Source organism: Neovison vison, chromosome 12 (assembly GCF_020171115.1).
Source record: "Neovison vison isolate M4711 chromosome 12, ASM_NN_V1, whole genome shotgun sequence".
In the NCBI taxonomy this organism is placed as follows: Eukaryota; Metazoa; Chordata; class Mammalia; order Carnivora; family Mustelidae; genus Neogale; species Neogale vison.
The window spans coordinates 13,790,097-13,806,479 of record NC_058102.1 but is presented as its reverse complement, the minus strand read 5'-3'; the positions used below and the strand labels follow the sequence as shown (position 1 = coordinate 13,806,479).

The 16,383-nt window shown below is 48.5% G+C and overlaps 1 protein-coding gene across 2 annotated transcripts in view; it reads right to left on the bottom strand.

Moving 5' to 3' along the window:
• LARGE1 (LARGE xylosyl- and glucuronyltransferase 1) overlaps window positions 1-16,383 on the bottom strand; it is a 533,441-nt gene that overhangs the window by 82,268 nt on the left and 434,790 nt on the right. For both annotated transcript variants that reach the window (XM_044228337.1, XM_044228338.1), the window contains 2 exons: window positions 2,908-3,020; window positions 977-1,102 (listed from right to left, as the gene is read on the bottom strand). In XM_044228337.1, coding sequence (XP_044084272.1) covers window positions 977-1,102; window positions 2,908-3,020 — 239 coding nt within the window. The remainder of the gene's footprint in view (window positions 1-976; window positions 1,103-2,907; window positions 3,021-16,383) is intronic.

The following is a 16,383-nucleotide window of genomic DNA, read 5'->3' as shown; positions in this document are numbered from 1 at the left end:
AGCCCCAGTGGCCTAATGGATAAGGCATTGGCCTCCCAAAGGAGATAGAAGTTTCCTGAATACACTTTGGGGAGCCGCTGGCAGGTAGGATGCAGAGCAGAGGCTGTCTGCCAGGGGGCAGCAGTGGGGGCTGTAGTCAAGCGGGAAGATGAGGAGCTACGGGGACCTACCGAACTCTCCTTCTTTGGTACCTGTGTCCAGGTTTTAGTACCCATTGGTCAGCTAGGGCTTATGGATAATCTGAGGTGGGTCACCTAATGGCCTGTCTGTATTCAGCCGGGGGCTGCGGGGAGGCACTGTGGGCCCTTCTATCTTACTCAGGTTTCCATGGTTCGAGCCAGTTACTTCTGGGCCCTACCACTATGGTACCTACAGACCGAAGATGAAGGCTTTTTGCCACCGTTACTGCTGCGTGAGGTGGACTGAGATGTCACTGCTGTATGAGGTGGACTGAGGCATGCGGGCCGGTGCCTTCCCCCACTCGCGGCCACAGCACCCGGCAGGCGTGCTCATGTGCCTTTCCTCACCGGTCTCTCTCCTCTGGCCACGAATGACTTGAACGTAGGAAGGATGTGATTCTATCTGTGACACCTGGCACAGAGGAGTCCCTCCAGAACTGTTTTCGTTTGAATTAAATGACTGAATTTGGGGAGCTGATAAGAACCCACACAGCCAGTGGCAGGTAGCAAGGGTAACCAGGCAGGTTGGTTCTTAAGCAGGGAGGCCTCATGCTTTCCAGAAGAGGGACAAAGAAAAAAAGGAGAGAAGCACATTCTTTCTGCTCTTCTATGCCCTTATCTCTCTCAGCACACAGCACACAAAATTCAGAACCATTCATTCTGCAGAAGCGCCCTCCCCAGCCTGCTCGGAGCCACACACGCTCACGTGAGGGACCCCTCCTCCTCCTCCTCCAAGGGGCTGCCCAGCCCCCACGGCAGTTTGGCCCCGCCCCCACGGCAGCCTGGCCTTCCTCTACCTTCAGATCAGACACGTCCCTGTAGCACTGCTCAGAGCGGGTGTGGTCTGACAGCTGCACGTTCCAGAAGCAGGGGAGCTGATACACCAGGAAGGGGTTCTGTTTGATGACGGCGTTGAAAATATCCTGGGGGAGAAAAGCCAGACAGAGTCAAGAGTCAGACGGGTCTCACCCACGATGCCAACTCTCGTGGTACAGAGCAGCTCCTGGGTAAGGGACTCTCCTGAACCTCCCATTCGGGACCCACGCTGGCTTGCACTGTGGGTATTCTCCTGGCATCTCCCATCTCTAGACCCAAGCAGCTGTGTTTGGACAGAGACAGGGGAATGTCCCACACTGACGCGACACCCACGGGCTCCACTGGTCCCCAGAAGGCAAGTGGATGTGGGAGCAGACAGCGAGTGTCTTCTCCCCCACCCCGAGCTGGCAGATGTTAAATGAAGTCACTTTTCTGCCCCTCCTCCCACCTTATCGAGGAGCCCTGTGTCATCCATCCCATGCCTCCAGGAGAGGAAACTGCATGATGACAAGTGGCTCTGCTCATTCAGGGGCTGAGACAAATTACAGATTCTGTTTTAGCAGCACTTCCTGGGGCTTCTGGCGGACTCAATGATGGATGCACCTTGTTTTCCTGTAGGCCATGGTGCCCGACTCCACACTCCCCACCTCCAGATCCAACTCCGACTTTTCTAGGGAGGCTTTTCTTCTTTTGGGCTTTTCTCCAAGCTCTCGCTGCACCAGGCCGTACTTATTAACTAGCTGCTGACAGGTGGTGCCGGGAGGTGAATTATGTGCCTTCGCAGGAGGAGATACCTGGATAAACTATCCTCATTGGACAGGAACATGCAGTTGCTAGCTTTTGGGGACATACTTGAGTCACTGTGACCTGACTTAAAATACGATGATGGAGGACAGTTTTCCCCTCAGGTTAAAAACAGCTACCTGGGTAATTTTTAACTCATTCATTATACCAGATCTCATGTTTGAAAAAGGAAATTAGTTTCTGGCTGCTTCGGAAATACTGAATAACAATGCAAAATAATAATAATAATAAAAAAATAAATAAGAGCAAAGTAACCCTGTAGAGTTTCTTGCTTCCTCTGCATTAGAAAACTTGGCAAAAATATGGTGAATCAGACCATTGAACATGGAGGAAAAACAAGGGAGTGGGCTTGCTTTTTGGGTGAACAGGAAAGGGTAAAAATGCAGAGGACCCAGAGAAGTGTTGTCTCCATTTCAACATGGCCTGCTACACCACAGGGAATGCCAAGTCTAAATGTGTGACCCTGGCAGGGCCAAGGTCAGAGGCTTGGGCACCCACACTTCCCAGCAAAAATGAGACATGGGACTTTGATGAATTTATGTTAATGGTCTGGTGGAGCGCATGGATTTTTCCGATTTTAGAAGCCAGTTATTTCAGCCAGGAATTTAGATTTGTCCCTTCCATTTAAATGCGCAGGTCATAGCACAGGTTCTCAAGAAAAGGTGTTGCTGTAGAAGTGAGAAAAGCAAAATGAAATCTTGTCTGGGAAATAAGCTGTGGTTTTCCGGGGTCGCAAGCAGCAGGAGCTACACACCCCGCACCCAGATGGAGAGGGTGACCTCCTCTTAGCACATCTGACTGTCATTTACTTACTGGTCTGCTTCGATAAACTGAGCTCTCTGAGGCCAAGGACTGTATCCTTCCTCATCTCTGCAATCCTAGTTCTGAACATCGTCCCTCGCTCTCAGAGCATGTAGTGAAAGGCTGCCGAATGGACAGATGACCTCACAGACAAACTTGGCTGTTGACTTAGGCAGGCACCAGGCAGATGGAACCACGGTCACATAATGGGTGGGAAACTCGTCCAGACCCAACAACTTTCAGGCTTCTCTGAGAAACAGTACAAGGCTGCTTAGGAGTAACTCTACCTTCTAGGCTGGCCACTCACCTGGTCAGCTAAGGAGGTGGACAACATGCCCATGAGCTCCCTCTCTGCAGTCAGCCGCCACATCTGCTCCCACTTCATCTTCCGCAGCTTGTCCAGAAGTAGCAGGATCACTCCTGGGCAACAGCAGAGGATGGAAGAGGGAAAAGCAACGGTGAGACGCAGAGCCAGGCACACGCTGTCCACGGTCTGGAAGTGAACACAGCTGGGTTCCATCCCAGGCTCTGCGAGGGACACGTTCTCTCTGCAATATCCTCACTGCACGGAGAACGTTACAGCGGCCTCAAAGGCTGTTGCAAACACTAAGTGAGATGGACAAAACAGCCTAGCACTTTCTGGAGACGGGATGGTGGGGATAGTTACGCAACCATGCGAATGTACTTAATGCTTCTGCACTGAACACATCAAGGTGGTTAAAAGGGTATAATTACAATTATGTCATGCATATTTGGCCACACTCATTTTAAAACGAGCATAATATTGCACCTGCTATGTACTCCATTCCCTATAAGCATTAGGTTCCTTCCTACTTTTTTTTTTCCCCCAGAGATAGGACAACCTTCCTAGGTTTAGTTGAAATAAGCTGTTTGTACAATCTGCGCCATTTATCTTTATAGATAAAGAGCAGCTCTCCTGCAATTTTATTCTAGCTAAGTCTGGCCAATTGACTTTGCATTTATTGACAAGCCATACGAGCTTGTTCCAGTACTCCTGACTTCCAGTCTTCTCTGGTCCCCACAACCAACACAGATGTAAGCTACGGTGAAGGCAGTGCTGACGCTGATGAGCTCCATTTTTGTTTTGTTTTGTTTTTTAGTTTTCATGGGGAGGGGGCGCTGTGTACCGAGAGAAATTGTCATTGTATACCCTTCTGTTATTTTTTTAAAATGTTAGAAAAAAATCTGAAATTTATGACTCAGGCAAAAATTAACTAGCGACAGTTTTAAAAAGGAAAGCAGATTTTGGCTTTGCTGGATGACTCCGAAGCATGGTCACTCCCAGGGCAGTCGGAACCTGCAGAGAGTGCCCAGAGCAGGGAACACGAGGAGCCAGGAGAATTTCCCTGCAGGCCACTGCAGTTAATTTGGTGGATGGAACTGTAGCACCCATGGGCCCCCGAATCAATCCTACCCAGGATGCTTAGCTCAGCAGAATGGCCGTTGGAGAAAACTCCAGGAGATGACGAACGATCTTAGTTGATACCTGATACATATATCGCTAACATTTTTGGAAAGAATCCGAACCCCCAAATCCCACATAAATGTCAACTCTGAGGCTTTTTTAAAAAACCGATTCCAGTGGTACGTATGTGAAGAAAAAAATAAAGTCACCATTTCATCCAAGCTGTTTGGTCTGGTAAAACTGAAATTAAAAAAAACAAAACAAAACAAAAAACATACATGATAATGGTCAGCCCGGGGTAATACGCAGATCTAAACTCATAAGTTAAAAGCTCAAATTACCTTTTTTGCATATCTCCTTTGTGGTTTGCTAGGTTCTGCCCATGTCTTTTCACTCAACGCTCACAACATCACTACAGGCTGGATGTCATCATCCTTATTTTGTAGGTGGGGAAACTGAGGGGTTGATTCAGACACTTGAACAATTCACAGTATCAGAGAAGCTCTAGCAGATTCGAACTCAGAGTTGGCTGGCTCCAAAGCCACTGCTTCTTCATCTACACAAGAGATACCAGAGCCCCAGCACTGGAGTCCTGTGACTCAGGCCAAGACTTTTTCCTTTCGTGACTTTTGGTTTCTGTATGTGTAAAGTAAGGAAAATGCTACTTGCCCTGTGCAACTCAGAAAGCAGTTATGCCCACCAGGGGTAGGCTAGCAAATATCTGATTACAGGCTCTCCAAGGGGAAAAAATTAAAACTTGATTGGTAGCATTTGCTGATTCCCATAGAATAAATACTCCCACCATGGCTGATTTCAAGCTATGTATGTGATGTCCCGAACACCCAGTTGGGCAGAAATGCACACAATTGACGTGCCTTCCCCCCACCCTCACCAACACCCCAAGTCAGTGCAAGCTAGCTCTAGCACACCACTGACTTTGTTCACGGAAGCAGTTTTAGAAATAATGAAATTCACCATAAGCTCGCTACTTGCTTCTTTCTGGGACAAAGAAAAGAAAAATTTACGAAGTTACATACCAAGAGAACACAGTGAGGTATTCAAGAATATCTATCCCAGTCAAACACATAAGAGAATTTCCTTAAATCTCACTGCAGAAACTAAATCTATTAGGTTGGGGAGATGCTCTCATACACAGAGAAAATGGGGAGGGGGTGGAAGCCATACACAGTGATGGAAGGTATTAATGCACATTCTGGACTCCCTAGAGATGTCGATAGATCTATCAGTCTCGGGGGACTGAACTGAGAATTGATGACTTTAAATGGTGTTAAGGCTTGGCAAGTCCTCTGTGGCCGATGTGACCCCACCCTGCGTGCCAGACTCGTTGAACAGAGGTGGGTATCTAGAACAGGAACCTAAATGCAGAAACGCGGGCTTATTCTCCTGGTCCCCCAGCCTTTTCCGTTGTGTGATGTTAATTTTTTTTTAATTTATTTAATTAGACAGAGATCACAAGTAGGCAGAGAGGCAGGGGGGGCAGGCTCCCCGCTGAGCAGAGAGCCCGATGCGGGGCTCGATCCCAGAACCCTGGGATCATGACCTGAGCCGAAGGCAGAGGCTTTAACCCACTCAGCCACCCAGGCGCCCCTGTGATGTTAATTTTTTAAAAGCACGAACTCTTCCAAAACAACAGAAAATTCTTGAAACAAAAATGACAAATACCCACCACTCCAGTCTAATAAATGAGAAATACACTGCCACATTTGCTGTGAATAATACAACATGACAGATAAATCAAAAGCTCCTTCATCTTACTCGGGCTCTCCCTTTCCCAAGTGTAACCACTACCCCGAGGTGGCTGAGTTTCCCTTCCACGCATGCGTTTAGTTTTATTCTCTACGCATGTATTAATCAACAAGCTATGGGCCTTTGTCTCAGAGTGCCTCCCTTCCATTCTAATTTCTCCTCTCACCCAATGTTACGTCTTTAAGACTTAAAAGCAGGTGAAAATTTCAATATCTAGTCTATTCGTTGCCATCACTTTACTCATTGTATGAAGAGACCACAGGTTATTTATGTATTTCCCGACCCAACGACATTTTGGCTGCTTTCTGGGTTTCTCCTATTATAAGCAATGCTGCAGTAGACATCCTAATCCCAACCTATGGGGTGCACGTCTGAGAGCTTAGCTGGGGTCCAGTCTCCAAAGCTGTAAGGATTGCCATGTTGGGGGTGCTGTTTGCCCTAAAACATCTCGAACTTCTCCATTGTCCTCCTCTCTTACGTTGAGACCATCATGGTGTCCTACGGATTCCACGTGAGCGGCTTCTGCGTCTCTTCCTCTACTGACCCATCCAGTAATTTATTGAGCACCTACGCTGTGCCAACAACGGAAATAGACTTGTGTGTGTTACTCATCCCTACTTTTCCTGATTTCATGGGTTTCATTCAAAATCTTAATTCAACTGGATGGAGAACGTTCAGTCTTGGCCAGACCCAGCCACAAAAGACACGCAAGCCATCGCGATTCAGGTGCACACTGATGACAAGCACTGTTCATTTAGGGAACGCGGAGGGAGGCCTCAGTAGCCAGGATCCAGGGTGAGGACCAGGTCAGGCAGACGAGGTAGGGACGTCTGAAGACAAAGGCAGAGCAGTAGGACGGCGCATGTAGGACGGTGTGTGATGGTGGGATGGCTGAACTAGAGCTCTTTGGGGGCAAATGTCAGGAGGCGACCCCGAGCAAGTGAACAGGGGATGCATCAGGAAGGGCTCGTAGCTCTCCAAAAGAGATGCTTTCCAAGCATTTTCGTGTCACTTCTTACACAGAAAATGATATCCTTCCAACTTACTTGTGACTGGAAGGGCTCATTCAGAGGGTCTGGCTGCCCCAGGGGCCGCTATGGCTGAAGGGATCCCCATTTTGGTACATCTGTCACCCACATATGCCACACAGGTTAGAAAGTCCTGCCCAGGGCACCAGGGAGCTACTGAAGGATTTTGAGCAAGAGAGGGACCACAGTGGAATCTGTTTCGGAAAAGCCAACCTAAAATGTTGCTCGATCAGGTCGCTTTACAGGCTCAGAGGCCTCTCGGATCTCAGGCAGTCTAAAGAACAAGCGGTAATTCCTTAGTCGGGCACCGCAGGTCCATCTTGCCACGATTTACCGTTTTTCTTTCCAACAGACCATTCCTTCCAGCCAAACTGGCACAATGGCATTTTGCTATTTCACTATGTCTTTCTCTGCAAACTTGACGAGCAAATACGCAGTTTGGTTTTCTCTTTAGAATCCCAGAAGCTTGGCTAAATATATTACTGTCCATTCCCTGAGTCAATTAGAATCCCAAACGAAACAAAAAACTCATGAGAAGCAGATTACAAAGCTTATGAACTCCACTGCTGGCTTCCGCGTTCAAGAGCTTCCACATTTATCCTCTTCTGACTCCACAACATCTTAGAAAAGAGACAGGCTGCTCATTATCATCGCCTTTGGACAGCTGTGGGAAGTGAGGTGCTAAGAAGGTGACTCTTCAGGGTCACGGTAAGTGCCTTTTCCCTAATGGGGCGGGGTCTTCATCCTTCATCCTTCAATTTTAGAATGCATGAAGGCTGCATCCTCCCTGTGCCAGTAGGGTCTATGGGATATATGTCTCAATGCCTTTTTTTTTATAAGATTTTATTTTTAAGTTATCTATATACCAAATGTGGGGCTTGAACATATAACCCCAAGACCAAGAGTTGCATGCTCTACTGATTGAGCCAACCAGGTGCCCCGTCTTGATGTTTTGAAGGGCTGCCTCGTGGTAAGCATGAGTGCCAAACGTGGACTTGGCCAACGCAGGCCAATAGGAACTCATGGGAAACAGGGCTCCCAGGACCTACCACCTCGTCAGATGTGGACTTCTCTTGACATATCCAATAAGCCAGTGGGGCCCCTGTCTGGTCTCTCATCATGCATTCAGAAGTTATTTCTTCTAGAATTCATGTACAATTGGGTTTTGAGGACCTCCTATTACTCACTGGGTTAGCTGGTGACTTCACGGTTTGTAAAATACAGTCCTTGCTCTTACGGAGCAAGACCTAATGGGGAAGGGAGGAGGTAACCCAGAAAATACAAACACTGTGACAGCTATGAGATGGAGTAAGAAGCACAGGAGCTGGTACAGAATCAGGCTGTGATTGGAGTGTGGTGTCCGACCTGAAAGCTAAAGGCTGCAGAGTATCACCTACGTGAAGGTCAGGTCAGACAGGAGCATCCCGCCAGGGCTGTGCACATCTATCAGGCAGAGATTTGCCAACATGTCCGAACAGCACACCTTAAAAGGTAATGACCCATTTCCCCCTCTTCGCCCAAAAGATGAAAATTAAAAAGTGGCCACATAAAATTGTCTAGCACAGGTGAAAATGTTTGTCTTTGCTCATAAATCTGTAATTAACCACAAGTTATTTGTACAATAAATGTCCCCACATCCTTGTGCTGAGGCCGTAGAACGGATTCTGGGAACACAGGTGTTTCTGTAACTATCATGGAAGTGGAAGCTGTATGTAACGTGGATACCCCAAGTTTTTCCACGTGGACTTGAAAACAGAAGCTCTGAGCTTGAGTCTTGACATTTTCTCTCACCAGCAATATCTCTTGAGAAAAGTCATCGGGATTCTGAGCCCCAGTTCCTTCTCTGTAATTTGGGGACAATCCCACATTAACTTCAACATGATCATGAGGACTTTATTTTTATTATTTTTTAAAGATTTTATTTATCTATTTAACAGAGAGAGAGTGAGAGAGCTCAAGCAGCAGGGAGCGTCAGGCAGAGGGAGAAGCAGGCTCCCCGCTGAGCAGGGAGCACAGTGCGAGACTCGACCCCAGGACCCTGAGATCATGACCTGAGCCAGGCAGACGCCCAAACGACGGAGCCATCCAGATGTCCCAATTATGAGGACTTAAAAAAAAAAAAAGCCTATCTTTAAAAGTATCTGGTATATGCCATGATTATTCTTTTCTACCTCAAATTAAAGATCCGACAATATTAAGAAGTATCTAGAACAGCAGGCACAGTGCTCAATGTGGTTGAACCGAGAAATAGTTAATCAATAATCAATATGCATACCCAGTAATTCACTCGCCAGCCTGAATTCACGCATCTTTCTAAAAGTCTTTAAAATCCCCTTGTGTGTGGAATGCCTCGGACACTTAAAAATTCAGAAATACTGGCAAGACCACATTCCCTCCCAGTCTCTGTCAAAGAGGCAGCTTACGGTGTCACAGCCGGCATGATTAGGAGGTCCCTCAGGATTCTTAAGTGATAGGATCCACAAGAAGAAAAAAACATTAAATAAAGGAAAGAAAATCTACCCCAAGTGAAATTACAAGCATCAAGGATGTTCCTAAGTCACTAAGGAGTCAGCACACACCACTACATATAATCACACAGACAGGCACGAGGGAGAGACTCTGCCCATTTCCTCAAAGGTTAGGAGTTTGCATGCAGATTGTACAAAAGCCGAAAAACAACATTTTCGGGAGAAACAGAACTCTGGCTGTTTCTTGGCCTCCCTCCTACGGTGCTGGGGAGAGAGCCTAATTAATGATTGTAAAGGCCTCTGAAAATATGAAGTGGTACATAAAAGCTTATAAATAACAGTTACAGACACTATACATTTGCTCATTAAGGTGTCTAATTATCCCTCACTCCACTTGCGCAATTTCCCACCAGAACAAGTACAGAGTATGTGCACGCAAGCCATGTGGGAGCCAGCTTTTTAAGTGCCTACGGGTTAAAATGATGCAAACGGCCCCTTCTGAATTCGGGCCCTTTCGAGCTGAAATGACACGGATTTGGCTTTGCAATGCTTGCCTAGGAGTCAGACTCTGACACTAAGCCCTCCTGCTGTCAGTGGGACGGTGGTGCCAGGAAAAAAGGCTTGACTTTGGCCTTTGCCTGGCCTTTGCTGCTGTGTGGTCCATTTCCCTACTTGCTGTGGGGGGTCTGGGAGCGTGGGGTGAGCCCTTGGCCCCGGAGGCCAGCGCTCTGCACACAGGCAGCATGCCTTCGCTGCGACAGGGGCTCCCAACGGAGCTGGCTGGGAGGCACGGGGCTGGCAGGGCTTTACCTTCAGCTGTTGTGCTGCGAGCCTAAGAGACCGGCACTAAATAAATCAATGAATAAATAAATTAAAAATCAAAGGCTTCTCCTGTGAACATCTGGTCCAGCGGTAGGGCATGTCATCTGTGGGATCAGACCGCAATGTTTCTGTTTTCCAAACTGAGTATGTAGCAACGGCTCGGGAGCCAAGATGGCAGGGAAAGAAAGGTGGGTGTCTACGGAGAGAGGAGGGAGGAAAGAATGCTTTTGAAGATGAGCCAGATACTGGTTCTTACCGATGGGAATGCAAGAAGAAATGGAAGACGGCGACGGTGTTGGTAGCACTCGCCATTTCTCCAGCACCTCTAGCCCTCCTTAAAGGCCCTCCGAGTCTGAGGACAAACCTGCAAGGTGGACGGAGTGATCCTCATCTGACGGATGGAGAGACGAGGCTCACGCATAGCAGCGAGGGGCAAAATTAGTCTTGCTCTCTGATCTGTGACCTTTCACCCATGCCACGCTGCCGCCTAGCAGGTCCTAGCAGCCTTTAAAAGGTCATGACCATGTCCCCCCTCTTCTCGAAAAACATGAAAATTAAACGGCGGTCACATTAAAATTGTCTAGCGTGGGTGAAAACTGGGTGTGTGCGTGTGTCTGCGTCCACGCTCGAGACTAGATACGGCGAGACCTCTTTGCAGCTGTGGCTCAAGCCCGAACAACTCAGGTAGCTCTTGGAAAAACAAAAGTACATGCTAGAAGGACTGCGTGGAGACAACAGGCCATCACTGGTTTGCTTGCCTGAAAACTTAGGGGGGGAACCAAGTGATACACGGAGCCAGGAATGGGAGGGCTTCTGCACAGGTGGGGCATGATCCGGTCCCCAGGGGCACGGGTGACTGGCTGCCAACCAAGAATGACGGCGATCAGCACAGTGTTTCAGAGTGAACGTGTCATCTCTCTCCTGTGTGGCTCGGAAAGCCTCTTCTCTCTGCGTCTGTCTGAGCCCGCTCAGCGAGGTCCTGGGCACGTCATACCACCTCCTGGGGTGTTCTTCAGCGTCACAAAAGCCTTCTGTTTCAGAGGAAGTCTACCATTGTTTCTTTCCATGCAACAGGCTTCCATTCAAGCTAAAGAGAACGGCTCAAACCCGCCTGGTTAACCCAGACCCCGTGCTTCCTTAGTTCAGGAGGGGAAACGGAGGCTACGTGCTCACTTCAGATGAGATCAGAGGAGGTTTCAGACTAATCCTCTGTTCCTAAACCCACAGTGGCCACACGCACGCTAAACCACAGTGCGTTACAACAGGTGTATGGGAAACAGCATTAAGTCAGGAAATTAAGTTTAGGACACGCTGGCTTTAAACAGAGTTGGCTGTACCGGTGTGCACGGTGAATCCCGAAGGGGGCTACTGGATCCAGTATTTCCCAGATTTATTTACCAGGACCTCTTCTCCCCTTTCCCCCAGGAATCTGTAGGATATTGCTTTTCCTTTGCTCTGAGTCCATGCTGGCTCCTGTCTGCATTTTCTTGGCTCTCTTCCTGCACTCCAAGGGCCAACACATGAAGATACAAATCTGTTTCCCTAGTCCTTCAGCGTGTCCTGTGGTTTTGCTGGTTTGAACCAGAGAAACAAAGGCTGAAGTGGGCACTGGGCGTACTTCCATCCCAGCGGCTCCAGGGACCGTGTGGGCTTTCATCCTGGAAACATTCACGAAAATGACCCTCGAAATCGCCACTCTCCTCTCTCCCGCTTTGAAGTGCTAGAGCTCTCTTCTTGTGTGTGACCCAACAGAAGGTGAGTTTATTAAAAACCACTTAATTTAAAATCCCCCGCTGATTTTACCTGGGACTCATTTTTGATCATATAAATTAAAAGCTTCGACTTTTTGTTTTTTAAATCTTTTCCTTTCCAAAAGCTCTTGGGCAGACAGAAGAAACGGAAATCCTCCCACCTGAAGCCTGAATTTACTGGGATTTTTGAAAGTGAGTGCGGATGGGGAACAAAGGGCTGCTGAGCCCTTACAAAAGGCTGGTGGTCATTTGCTCACTCACTCATCCTCTCAATTAGTATTTAGCAAGGAAATTCCATGCACCAGGCACCACACACATGGAGATGGGACAACCCGAGCAGTCCGCGCACACCAGAGTCGGGAGGTGCCGTGGGCGCTCAGACAGAGGAGGGGTGTTCTGGGCGGGCAGGCTTGGCTCAAAGATCTATCTGTCCCTAGACAGACTATTTGGCCGAGACTGTGATATGGCTATGAACGTGAAGGGTTGGTGGCTGGTGAACATTTCTTAACCAAGACTCGCAGAGTATTTTCATGTTTGTGATTTTATAAGAAGCTTTTAATTGAAGTGAACTATAACAACCCAAAAAGGGCGGAGACCCTAAGTACACAGCTTGATGAATTTTCAGAAAGTCAACTCACTGCTGTAACCAGAGCCCAGGTGAGCAAACAGAACATCACTAATAGACCAGCATGGCCCTTTACAACCACACGCGTGCCTGTCATCTTGCCATTTTGCCAAATTCTGACATCCTGGTGTAGTTTCTGAATTTCAGTTTCTGAATTGTATATATAAATTGAATCATACACTTTTGATGACTGGCCTTTTGGCTCAGAACAATGCCTGAGAAATGCAGTCATGTCATCGCATGTAAGAGTTCGTTCCCTTAACGCTGTATAATTACCTATAATGTGAATGCTACCAATTACATATTTATCATATACATATCATTATATATGACACTGATGATGGACATTTGGGTTTTTACAGTTGTGGAAGCTCTAACCCTCTCTCTTGGCATTGTATGTGTCAATTTCTGGGTCTCAGGAAGTACATATGTTCAGCCCAAGCACATCCTGCAAAGTGGTTCCTCCTCCTCTTTACGTTCTCAGTCCTTATGCATGAGAGTTCCACGGATCCACACTCCCACAACTAACTCCCGCCAGATAAGGGCCCATCTCTTTGCGTTTTCAACCTTGCGGTAGATACATAGTGGCATTGCATTATGGACTGTAATTTGAATTTTTTAATGACTAATGAAGCTCAACACATTTTAGGGGTTCACTGCCCATGTGGGTACCCTGTTTTGGGAACTTAATGTTCAAGTATTCGTTCACTTCTTGCTGTTGTTGTTGTTGGATCGCTTGTCTTCTTCTTGCGGCTCTATAGAAGTTCTTGGTGAATTTCTCTGCCCACTTATTTTGGAGATATACCTCACATATGACATTGCGTAAGTCTGAGGGGTACAATGTGTTGTCTGTTTTATATCATATCATTATATAATTCCTAGAGTAGTGTTAGCTAATTCTGCCTTCCTGTCACGTAAAATTATCTTTTTTTTTTTTACTTAATTATTTTTTAAAGAATAATTATTTCTTTTGGATAGTGTGAGCACAAGTGGGAGGGGCAGCGGGAGAGGGAGCAAGAATCTCAAGCCGACTCCATGCTAAGTGTGGGGCCCGACCTCACGACCCTGAGCTCATGACCTGAGCTGAAACCAAGAGTCAGACGCTTAACCAACTGGGCCACCCAGCTGTCCTCTCTGCCCACTTTTGAAGCGAAGGACTGTGGGTCCTGAAGCTGGCTGCTTGTCCAGTTCTGCACTGACAGACCCACTGCTCAGAACTGGCTGGACTTCCCTGGGTGGCCTGTGCTCCCTGCCCGCGCTGCTAGTTTTGTGGAATCAAAGATTAAGCTAGAAGAAACCTCAGAAGGTTATCAAATCCAAGCCTCCACCCCATCCTCATCTTTCTGAGAAAAACGGAGTCTCAGAAAGGCCTGGCTCAGAGAGAACTAGCACAAAATAAACAACACTTGAGGCTCCCCAGGACCCCGACCCTTCCCCTGGGCTTTCTCTTTGTCCTCTGCTCCCCACTTCTCTCCAACCACTCTCTTTAACCCCCTCCTATTTTCCCTGGTCCTTCTAGAGTCCTGGGCCAATATGAGGGGGATAATTCCTGGTCAGATGCACAGACCCTAGGAGATTCTATAGGCAAGAAGGTCTTCTTAACCAGAGAGCACTTTGCAGCTAAGAAGCAGAGGAAAAGCGCTGTTGTGGGTTGAACTGAGTTCCCGAGTTCCCCCAGAAAGGTATGTCTGAGTCCCACCCCCTTACCTGGGAACAGGACCTTGCTGGGAAATAGGGTCTCTGTAGATATAATCAAGTTAAGATGAGCATCACTAAATAGGGATGAGCCCTAGTCCAGTGATAAGAAGATGCCCTGATGAGACGATGGGGAAACAGAGGCAGAAGGGAGATCAGGGAAGACCAGGCAGATGCTGGCGTGACGCAGCCTCAGTAAGGACTGCCTGGTGCTGACAGAACAGGGAGAGGCAGGGAGAGATGGCTCTCGAGAATCTCAGGAGGGAGCATGGCCCCGCCAAGACCTGGGTTCGGACTCTGAACATTCAGAACCATGAAGAATAAACCGGAAGCCACGCAGTCTGGGGCACTTTGTTAGGGCAGCCCCAAGAAATGGACACAGCACCCAGACCCCAAATCCACTCGACCCTCGAGTGCCCTGAGCTATTGTCTCAGGCCAAACCTACGATTGCCATTTTTCAGACAATCATTAAGTTGGAGAAGGTAAGTGATTTTGCCCATTTTAGACAGCAAGCGATAAGAAAAACCCAAGGCAGAAACCACGCTTACTGGTCTGCAGTTTCGCATCTCCTGCCACGCAGAAAACCCACCAGGAGAAGCGTGTGTTGTCGGACCAGCTCTGAGACGAGACAGGCTCTCGTGGCCAGGCCACCAGACAGCAGGAGATGACAGATACTGAACAGAGACATTCTGACCGTGCCTAGGCCACTGTCCTCCCGGTGGTCATTAAAGACTCTCCAGCCGAGCTCCGCCAGCAAAAAGAAAGTATTTTGAAGAGATGCCCATGGGAAGGCCTATAGAGAATCCAAGATGTGGGTCTTAAACTAACCAGTGAACAAAATTGAGCATATTATGAAGCTCAGAAAAGCCAGAGCAGGTACAAGAGCCGAGGACAGCACCACAGCCTGCCTGGGGGTTCTGGAGCCCCTGTGACATTTCAGCAGGTACAGAAAAAGAATTAATAAGGAGTCAGACCTGCTGACCAGCCTGTTGGCATGGAGATTTTAATTTTTCTTTTTTTAACCAACAATGAGCCTGCCTCTCCCTACCAGTCCGGCTAGATGCTGCACTGCACCAGAGGCTATCTCATTTGCTTACCAAGAAGGGTGAGACAACGGGGCTGGCCTAGCAGTTCTGACCGGCTGAACGCCGTGGGCTAGAGCCTGGCTGAATGCGGAGCTAATGGGCCGCAGAGAGGGCGAGACGCTTTTTTGCAATTTCGAACGGCAACAAAGTGCGTCCACGTGGAAGAGTGCACTGTGCCTCTCTCTATGCTTCACCCGTTCATGTGCTCCAAGAAGAGGCGAGGACTGCACAAGAACCGGTGAGGTCGGGAGGGCCCACAGCCCCCTCCCTCGCTCTCCTCCCTCCGCTTGGAAAGAAGGAGCAGTTCTGGAGTGTTTCTCACGTGCCAGGTGACCGTCCCCTCTGTCTGTCCGCTCCGGCTCCACTCTCTGCCCTTCTGTGTGCCCTACGACTTGCACACGGAATTACCTGGAATCCCGGGGGGCTGCTTCCTAGCTGGAAGCATCAGCCAGAGGCTGGAGGGTTGGAGGCAAGAGAGGGTGTCTCCTTCCCAGGACCTCTCCGGTTTGGGCAGTGTTTCCCGCCGGGCCTGTGTCCCCTCCTGCTTCTGCCTCTGCTTGGTGGCCATGGCTCCAGCTCTCACTGCACGCAAGCCGCATTCTCTCTTCCCTTTGCTTCCTGTGAGGGCTGAGATGTGTCCGTCCTCCCCCCCGCCAAATTCACATGAAGTCCAAGTGCCTTGGCATGGGAACAGATTGGGGGAGAAGCTCTTCAAAGAGGTGTTAGGTGAAAATGAGATCATCAGGCTGGACCCTGACCCAGGATGACTGGTGTCTTTCCAAGGGGAGGAAATTTGGACAGGTACAGAGGAGAAGATGGTCACTGTGGGCCCAGGAGAAAGGCCTCAGAAGAAACCAACCCTGTGGACAGCTTGACCATAGACCTCCAGCCTCCAGAATTGTAAGAAACCGTGTGTCTGCTAAGCCAGCCAACCGTGGTACTTCGTGACGGCAGCCCCGAGAAACTGACACATGTTTCTTGGTCCAGAAATGGTACCAGCTTGCTGCTTCTGCGAGTCTCTGGTGCCCCAGCATCCCTGTTGATACTTCTGGTGCGGTCCACTCACCCCATAAACGGTCCCTTCCCTGGAACACCTTAAATGACCCGATGAGATT